The sequence below is a fragment of the Trichechus manatus genome, unplaced genomic scaffold, assembly GCF_000243295.1.
Source record: "Trichechus manatus latirostris isolate Lorelei unplaced genomic scaffold, TriManLat1.0 scaffold00008, whole genome shotgun sequence".
Classification (NCBI taxonomy): domain Eukaryota; kingdom Metazoa; phylum Chordata; class Mammalia; order Sirenia; family Trichechidae; genus Trichechus; species Trichechus manatus.
In genome coordinates this window covers 20,492,309-20,502,232 of record NW_004443944.1, presented here as the reverse complement: position 1 = coordinate 20,502,232, position 9,924 = coordinate 20,492,309, and the positions used below count along the sequence as shown (strand labels likewise).

General features: G+C 41.8%; 1 protein-coding gene across 1 annotated transcript; it reads left to right on the top strand.

Annotated features, from left to right (window-relative positions):
- Nucleotides 1-303: 303 nt before the first annotated feature.
- SRSF6 (serine and arginine rich splicing factor 6) lies at nucleotides 304-5,579 on the top strand. The gene is made up of 6 exons (XM_004370338.3): nucleotides 304-573; nucleotides 795-943; nucleotides 2,232-2,356; nucleotides 2,501-2,709; nucleotides 2,996-3,079; nucleotides 3,191-5,579. Exons 1-6 carry the CDS (start codon nucleotides 467-469, stop codon nucleotides 3,549-3,551), a joined length of 1,035 nt encoding a protein of 344 aa, XP_004370395.1. The 5' UTR covers nucleotides 304-466; the 3' UTR covers nucleotides 3,552-5,579.
- The last annotated feature ends 4,345 nt before the right edge of the window (nucleotides 5,580-9,924 follow it).

Here is a 9,924-nt window from a genome sequence, read left to right as displayed (position 1 = left end):
GAAGCCAATGAAAACCACGGATTCTACGAGCCTGCCTCCAAGCTCCACTCCGGGAGAGCTCAGTTTTTCCAAAGGTACAATTTAGAAGTCAAGTCCGTGGCTGGACGAGGGAAAACAAAGTTTAAAAAAATAGCTGTGGAGGGCTGGTAAAAACTGGGTGAGCGAGCAAAACCTCACTTCACCGAAACCTCGCGGACGGTGGCCCCGCAAGTCAAGCCTAAGCAAACCACTCCAACGCGGGCGGGTACGTGCCTGCGCGCTGACGTCCCACGCACAGAACCCCGCCCTCCGTCCGTCCGTCCTTATAGCGTAGCCCGGGCGCGCGCGCGCGCCATTGTGTGGCTGGACTCGGCCACCGCTGCGCTGTGAGGCTCGTGTTCGGGCACTCTTCCCCACCCGCACCGCGGCTACTGCTTTGCGGTTCGCTGTTCGACAGCTAGCCTTCGGGCCTCTGCCCGCCACGGCCATGCCACGCGTCTACATAGGACGCCTTAGCTACAACGTCCGGGAAAAGGACATCCAGCGCTTTTTCAGCGGCTATGGCCGCCTCCTCGAAGTAGACCTCAAAAATGGGTGAGTCGAGTCAGGGCGCCTGCATCCGCCCCCAACGCCCCGGGCCTGACGGCTGCGGGTACTACCGGAGGCATGAGGCAGCCAAGGCCGCGGCGCCGCGTGGCAGGGCCTCCAAGATGGCGGCCGCGCGGGGCTGCGGGAGCGCGCGCGGGGGGCTGCGGGAGCGCGCGGGCGTGCGCGCCCACGGCTAACGACGCACTCGGTTCTCGCGCCGCTTCCAGGTACGGTTTCGTGGAGTTCGAGGACTCCCGCGACGCCGACGACGCCGTTTACGAGCTGAACGGCAAGGATCTTTGCGGTGAGCGCGTGATCGTAGAACACGCCCGGGGTCCCCGCCGCGATCGCGACGGCTACAGCTACGGAAGCCGCAGTGAGTCTTATCCCCGCGCGCTCCGCGTCTTGGGGACCTAGTGGGGCGGGAGCAGGCACTGGGGTGGGCGGGGTGGGGCCTCCCAACCCGGACAGGCGCGGTGGCCGAGGACGCTTGGCTCGGGTATCCCCGGGCCCTGTTGCCTTCACGCCTGCCCGGGGAAGCCACGGGACGCCGGAGCGCGGGGATTGGGTTGTGGGTTTTGCCTAGCCAGGATCTGGGTGGGTTTGGTTTACTTTTTTTGCTAAGTTGGGGGTGGGGTTGGCTTTTAGGCGCTTCTCAGCACTGTCGTGGTTATTGCCCATGGAGGAAGTAAGGGGTGGCTGTATTCTTGTATTCCCCTTGCTTACCTGTCAGTGCCTTAGCTAGAAATGTGAATGTGTTTGCTTAGAAGGTTGGGGGGGCAGGCTGGGGTTGGGGGGGCGGGGAAGGGGAGAGGTTTAAAGCTTAGGTCTTAAAAGTGGTGGGATTAAAGAAAATAATTTGCTATTTGAAGTAGTGTGGTATTGTACCACAAACTAGATCAAAATAAGCCTTATGCTATATTTGAATTAGTTGGGGCATGTTACTGGGAGGGGGTGGGGGGGTTGGTTATGTTAAATGTTTGATGTTGAAATTGTTGCATGTTGAATTCAAACTTTTTAACAAGTCCTTGATGTTTCAATTTGAAAGTGACCAATGGGGCTGAGGCTGTGTCCACTGAGGCTAAGATGACTGCCTTTCCTGATTGGCCTTGGCTTTTCCATACATTGTGTGACCCTTGCCCTATGACCCTTTGGCTGACCTTACCGGAAGCCATGACGACAGCAGCCTTTTGCCATTAGACGCAGGGTGATGGTGAGGATTCCAAGGGTTAGACAAAACTGGTTAATCTGAACTAGGTGACTGTTACCTTGCGTGTTTTGTGGCCAAACCACCACCAAAAACCTCACACTGTGATGTAAGTACTTAGTGTAACTAGTAAACATTTTTGTAAAATGTAGAAATGCATGTAATCAGTTAAGTTTTATATTTTACAATGTTCTGTAAAATAAAACTTAGCGAGGTAAACGGAATAAAGGAGCAGTCACTCTCTAACAGATTGTAGGAGAAGTTTAGTTGGATTTAGCCTATTTGACTTGCCCTTAATTTAATTTATGGCAAATCACAAATGTATCAGAGGTTTAGCAATATAATAGCAAAGTCCTACTCCAGTAAATAAAAGTTGCTATGTTTGTACTAACGTTCAAAAACATTATGCATCACTGTCATTACAAAGCACCTAATTGTTGCCCTTCATGTGATAAAGGTGGTGGAGGTGGATACAGCAGTCGGAGAACCTCTGGCAGAGACAAATATGGACCACCTGTTCGTACAGAGCACAGGCTTATTGTAGAAAATCTTTCTAGTCGTTGTAGTTGGCAAGATTTAAAGGTATGTTTTATAATTGAGTGGTAAAATGATAAGATCAGTGCTTAAAAGATACGCTCTTGTTACAAGTTTTTTATTTCTGAGAATCAAGCATAGCATGTAGGTCTTTAGATTTTAGAATCTAAGCAGTCCTGTGTTGTCATTTAGGATTTCATGAGACAAGCAGGTGAAGTGACCTATGCGGATGCTCACAAAGAACGAGCAAACGAAGGTGTGATTGAGTTCCGCTCCTACTCTGACATGAAGCGTGCTTTGGATAAACTGGATGGTACAGAAATAAATGGCAGAAACATTAGGCTCATTGAAGATAAACCACGAACGAGCCATAGGCGATCTTACTCTGGAAGCAGATCAAGGTAACTTGTGGGAAGACTGGGGATGGTAGGAGGGGAGTATTTGCCAAAAATAAGAAAAATGAAGTAATGAGTAATTTCAGTTACTATTTTATTGAACTTAAGTCAGTTCATAGTTTCCTTTTGGTTCTGCATCATTGGGTTCTTTTCAGATGTTTCATAGTGGATTTATTGAATTCTGCAGTAAGCAAGTATATTTTTTGTTGGTCTGTCGTTTTTGCTAAATGGTCCAAACATACTCATTTTGAGATGTATCAAGATTAAGCTTTCATTGTGTTTCTTGTTACAGGTCACGATCTAGAAGAAGGTCACGGAGTAGGAGTCGCAGGAGCAGCCGCAGTAGATCTCGAAGTGTCTCAAAAAGCCGCTCCCGGTAAATAATGTGCTGTTGGTTATTTTTCTGAATATATTATTGTGCTTGTTTGTTGGCTACATGTGTGTTCTGATAAGGTATTGGGAAAAAATTTGGCTTTGTTTTGTTCAGATCCAGGTCACGGAGCAAAGGTCGATCACGTTCTCGATCAAAAGGCAGGAAATCCAGATCAAAGAGCAAATCTAAGCCCAAGTCTGATCGAGGTTCCCGTTCCCGCTCTCGAAGTAGATCTAAGGATGAGTATGAGAAATCTCGAAGCAGATCTCGTTCTCGATCTCGTTCTCCCAAGGAAAATGGAAATGGTGATATAAAGTCAAAATCCAGATCAAGGAGCCAGTCTCGGTCCAATTCACCCCTACCTGTTCCACCCTCAAAGGCTCATTCTGTGTCCCCTCCACCAAAAAGAGCTACATCGAGATCCCGTTCTAGATCTCGCTCAAAGTCGAGGTCCAGATCAAGTTCCAGAGATTAACCCAGAACTCTCTGTTGTTTGCACACTATTATGGAACACTTTCCTACTTGCTTAGGCAGTTACTCTTTCATGTTTGTACTTGGCCTCTTCTGCAAGAGGAATTACCGAAAACGGGCACACAGAAATTTGATTTGTGGCCAAATTTGATGAAAAATGAGGTTCTAAAGAAATGGTGGCATGAAGTCAAAGACCCTCTCCCTTCTTTGTAGAATTAAGACAACTTTGATTTTATAGCTTTTGAGCTAAAATAAACTTTTGTAAAGATTAAGCTCATTTAGTTTTTTTTTGTTTTTTTTTGTTTTTTTTTTCGTTTTAAGTATTTCAGCAGGATCTGCTGCAGGGTTTTTTTGTTGTTGTTTTATTTGCTTATTTTTAAATTAACTGTTTCAAGCTTTGAATACTTAAGGCTTTAGAGGGAGAACCCAATTTTCAATTATGTTGGCTTTTTATAAAGCTTGAGTTATGTAAGATTTAAATAAAAGTTTGCTACCAACGTGATTGCCTTATTGAATAGGTCAATATTAAATTTCTTTAATATTAATATCTGCTGTGGAAACAATGTAAATTCTACTTAAATGTAAAACAAGGCAAGCCTCTGATCAGCAATAAATTATTCAATTTGGATAACATTATTTTGTACTGTTAACTCAAATTTGCCAAAGTCTATTTGCCCCTTTAACAAGTTAGGTTTAAAATAAAAAGGTACTTTGTAGTTACTGAATCTGTTCTATAATTTGCCTGAATTAATTGGTTTTATTATTTATTTATTTTTTTTTTACTTAAACTTTTCTAAGAAGTAGCTCTTAATACTCTGGATCTCATTTAGCTAGTAATCCCACTTTCTGGAAGGAGTCGGTGTAATAACTGTTTATTGTTAGAGTATGGTGTGTTGCTTTTTACTGTTTATTACGTAAAAATGATGAAAGTATCCTTTCTTTGATCAGAAATTTAGCATATTGTTCAAAGTGGAAAATCAAATACGACATTTTCTGTTGGAAGATTTAACAGACCCTTAACGTCGTGTCATTTGGTAAAGTTGGCAATTAAAGTAAAATCCCACCCAATAGTTAGCCCCCTTTATAGTTTGTGGGGTTATGTGATAACTGGTTAGATCATCCTTGTAAACTTTATACAGTGTAGTTCATTTGGGGAAAAAATTTAATGGGTATACCCTAAATTTTTTGTACCTTTATTATGACTGAAGTGTAGTAAGTATTGTGGAACCCAAGTTCTTATACTGCAAATTTGTAGGAGTTTTTGGGTTAGCAATTAGTCCATACGTCCATAAGCTTAATTAATGTAATTTAAAAGCACTCATTGTTACGGATTTTTTCTTTTTAACTCCTCCTAGGAGCCATCCCTGTGTAAGGGACCATGACATGGGTTGGGGTAGAACATGGTGGTACATTGCGCATTGTGCCACAGGTGTAACTGGAAAGCATACTTATTCTAGGGTTGTTTTGGGGGTTCAGTAATCCAGAAGGCATACCTAATGAGGTAGAATGGAATAATTGAGTCAAAATTAAGATCTAGGTGTCAAAATAGAGTAGCTGGGAGTACTTGAAACAAGTAAAAGGTCTCTGAGTTGGCTTTGCTTCAGAGAAAAATTATATGGACAGTTAAATTTGTTTTTAAGAAATTCTTGAGCTTCTTGTTACAGAATCTTAAAAGCCTAACCTTAGAAAGCTAGTGCCCCAAAAACTTGATGCTTATGTGAACTTAGTTTTTTACTTTGATACTTTTTGTTTTTATAGATGCTTAAACTGTACAAGAGATGGTGATTTTTTTCAATAGCAACTGCAGAATTTGAGAGTTGTTTACCATTTTCTTAATGGTGTCAATAATGAAAGCCCATTGTTTTTGCCTGTTTGAAAGAACAGAAGTGATTCTTAATATATGAAAAGGCAAGCCTCCCTTGCCTTCCAGAATTTAGTGTTTAAGGACAAGTCTTAAGAATTGGCTTTGACCAAAGTTATCTTGTTTTCAGGGAAAGAATACAAAAGCTTTCAAGCCCATAGCCATTTAAAAGGAAGAGGGGAATAGTATAATGTGAAATTTGGCTTTCAAAAAATAGCCATTGTTCTTCAACTGGGCTCTCGTGTTATATCACATGGTAATAGGCAAGTTTTGTCCACACATTGTTAGCTGCCCCAGAAGCGGGTAATTGTATAGGTAAATCTGCGCCCATAAAAGTTTCCTAGTAATAAGAACAGTTTATTAAAAATCGAGTCCTACTACATAACCTGTGGAAACCACTGTGTTTATATCATTGGCTCACTTGAGAACATAGGAGTTGACTGAGAAAATGTTTAGTTCCTTGCTAACTTGTGAGTGGAATCCGAGAGTCTTAAAACATACCACATATTCATCTGTGGTTAGGGGAGTGTTAAGCTGATAGAGGGCAAGAGAAAAAGCGGGTTAGGAATATCCTGATTCCCTCATGTTTTACTTGATAGTGTTTATTGACACACCACAGTGCCTTTATGGCCACTTTGAGTCCTACCTGCTCCTGCAACTTTACCTTCCCACTCCTGTGTCACCGTCTTTCATCTTGGTATTTTCCTTCTCCCGCTTTGTTAACCTGTTTTATGCTTTGTCTCCTCAATAAAATGCTTAATGAGGGAAGGACTTGGTTTCAATTTCTTGTGTATTCCCACTTAGCACAAAGCATATTGCTGAGCATCCTTGGCAAATGAGTTTTTGAATTGGAATTGCCATTTGCAAGCTGTTGCTAGAGTATAAGAAGAGGATCTCGTAAGTTTCTTAGGAACGTGAATTGGGGATCAACCTAACAGATGAACCTAACGGATGGTGTATTTCGGTCATATTGTTAACTACTGCTTCAGTGTCCTTATCTAAACGGTAGAGCTAAAACCTCATGCGTTGTGAAGATTAAAAGTTAATACATGAAGAGTACTTAAAACAGTATGTTAATATACTAGCTGTTTTTATGAAGAGTTGGAAATGCTAAATTATTTTTGTATTAACTTGCTTTATACAGAATTTCCCTATTACTTTCTAGTGGTTCAAACATACTCTGGGATGTTTACTAAACTAGGAAGATTTGATTTTTTTCCTCCCAAGTCCTTAGCCTAATTTCCTTAATTTGGACTTGGGGTGCTCTAAATTTGGCAGTTTACACTTGGAAACCAACACGGTTTTATTATTAACCTTGCTTTTAGAGGGCACTGTGATCTCATATGGTTTCTGTGGTGGTACCCAATTTCACTCCAGTGGTGATGGAACTTAGAAGAAAGATCAAAAAGTGAAAACCTCTTATTAACTTGATGTAATTACAAAAGTATTATGTGCTCGGAAAGAGCCTACTTAGTAATGTAACCACTATTAAGTATGTTTGCCCTTATTTCTGGTCGTATGCATATGCATATACCGTCTGTTTTCAGTGATAAGCTGTTCGTGCCATGAGTGGTGTGCACCTTCTTTTTACTGAGTACTGCTAACACAGACCTGTTCTTTTTTTAAAGGAGTATAGTGTTGGAGTCCCTGCATGGTGCAAACGGTTAACGTGATTGGCTGTTAATCGAAAGATTGGAGGTTTGAGTCCAGTCCACCCAGAGGTGGAAGAAAGGCTTGATTGCAATGTACTTCCGAAAAATCAGCCATTGAAAATCCTATGACACAGTTTTACTCTGGTACACGGGAAAGGTTACAACCTTTGGAATCAACTCGACAGCAGCTGGTTTTTTAAAAAAGTAATTGTCAATTACGCATATTAATCTTGTGCTTTTTAGTCAGTAACCACTGCTCATCTTTATATCTGTAATGTGTGCATCCATTAAATGGATTAATCGGTACAGTTGTGTGATTGACATAAATTCTGAACAGCTTCTTCAGATATGCTTAGCTATTTTAATCCTTGGTGGTCCTCCAGTACAGCCCTTAATAAAGTGGTTAATTTATTCTTAATAGAAAGTAATCATGGTTCAAAGATCAGAGTATACAATAAAATCCACCTTTGACCCCTTGGAGAAAGTCAAGATTACTAGTTTCTTATACAACGTGGACATGTGCCCAGAAAAAGGTTCATGGTCCCAGCAGCTTCATCAGATAGCCCACTTGAATTTTGCAAAAGCAAGTGATAAGTATTACAGATTGTATTGGAAAGTTGTTATTTGTAATGAGATTTGTTATTCACAGTTCAGTATAGTCAGTATATTTATACCCATTTTAGAGATAATTTCTAAGAAAGTCAGTATGGTAATAAACCATGAGTCTAAGTAGAAACAAGGTTTTTATCTTGGTAGACAGCTTGCCCTTTTATTCTAAAAATTTTTGTATTTCTTAGGAAGAAAGACATTCCCTTAGATGTTAGCTGTCTTTGAGTCAACACCCGACTCACGGCAACCCCGTGTACAACAGAACAAAACTGCCTGTTTTTACGCCTTCCCCATGATGGGTTGAAGATCCAACTGTTGTGAACCATAGGTTTTTATTGGTTGATTTTTGGAAGTAGTTCACCAGGAGATTTTTTTTCCTAGTTTTATGATGAAAACTCTGCTGAACCCTGTTCAGCATCATAGTGACACACAAGCCTCCACTGACCTGAATTAAACCCAGGTCTCCACCTGTTAGTTACTGTGGAGACAGTTCTGAGTATAGTGACCCCATGTGTACAGAGTAGAACTCTTCAAAAGGTTATTAAGGCTGTGACCTTTCTCAGGCCTGTCTCTCAAGGTGCCTCTGGGTGAGTTCTAACCGCCAACCTTTCGACTACCACTTAACCTTTTACACCACTAGGGGACTCTGGGTCAGAAGGTGAGAATTCTGCCACTGAACCACCAATGCCCTTAGATACTACAGTATCAAAATCAGGAAATTAACAATATAATACTATTACCTAACCCACAGTCCATATTTCATCAGTTACTCTTTTTTTCTTTGATTCAGGTTTATTTCCTGCATTTTATTGCCATGGTCTTTAAATCTGGAACAACCTTCTTTACTGTCATTTTTGAAGAGTAGAGGACAGTTATTTTGTAGAATTTCTTTCATTTGGGTTTGTCTGCTCTTCATGATTGCATTTTCACCAGGAATATCACAAGAATGAGACTGCCATCCATGCATCATGTCCATTCATCCTTGCTTTCTAGTCTGTTGAATAGCCTTGAGTGCACTATTTAAATACATTGCATATTACTTTTACTATGCAAAATTTCAGACACCAGAGAGACGTATGATGAACCTCCCCCCATGTACTCATCCCGTTTTAACTGTCTATACACCTGTCCGCTTCCACAGTTAATTTTGAAGGAAATCCTAGCCATTTCATCTGTAGATCAGTATGTACCTCTAAAAGACATCTTAAGTTTCTCTTAATCTGTGGGGTCCCTTTTTTTTTTTTGCAGTATATTTGTTGAAGAAGCCAGGTCCTGAAGAATTTCCCAGTCTCTATTTTGCTGATTGCATTCTCATGGTATCGTTTACTGTGTTCACTGTCCCCAGTATTTCCTGTAAATTGATAGTTAAACCCAGAGCAGTGGTTCTCAAAGTGTGGTTTCTGGACCAGCAGCATCAGCATCACCTGGAAACTTGTTAGAAATGCAGAATCTCACCCTAGACTTATTGAATCAGAAACTCTGTGGATGTTGTTGCTAGGTGCCGTCGAGTCACTTCTGACTCATAGCAACTCTGTGTACCACAGAATGAAACACTTGCCTGGTCCTGTGCCACGCTCACAGTCTTAGTTGAAAATGGTATTTTGCAACCACGGTCTGAGCCCTTGCAGTGTTCATTGCTCCCGGTTTGGTCATAGGCCTTTTTAGTTGTGGACAGAGCTGGAAGGGAAACCATTGTCTTTTTCCCTCTGGCCACGCAGATTGTTACCTTCTGGTCATCTGAAGATCCTCATTTTAAACATCTCCTCAGCACTGTGTCTGTGCATTCGTTTTGAATCCCCTAACCATCTCGGTTGTCTTCCAGTCCTCTGGTTTGTGAATGTCTCTCTTACAGAGTGGAGCCCACTAGTGGACACAGCACGCCAGGTGTCTTGTAACCCTCACAGGCAGAGCAGCCTCCCTGCCCTACCACATGCTTCCTCAGCTGAGTTCTGGGTCAGTTCTGGCAAAGGGGTGAGGGATTTAAAAGGAAACTATTTAAAAATTCTGCATGATCTCTTTTCTGCATCTTCAGAGGGTTTAAACCAAGGCTTTGAACCAGTTCGGTCCAGTTTGAACCCCTGCTGATAATTTGCATTTCCACCCCAGATACACTGAATCAGAATCTACAGTTTAACAAGATCCCCAGGTGATTCTTACGTATAATAAAATTTGAGAACCACTGCTCTGCTTGTCAGAATTGGTCCCTAACCAGCAGCATTAGTATCACCTGGAAACTTGTTAGGAATGCAAGTTTT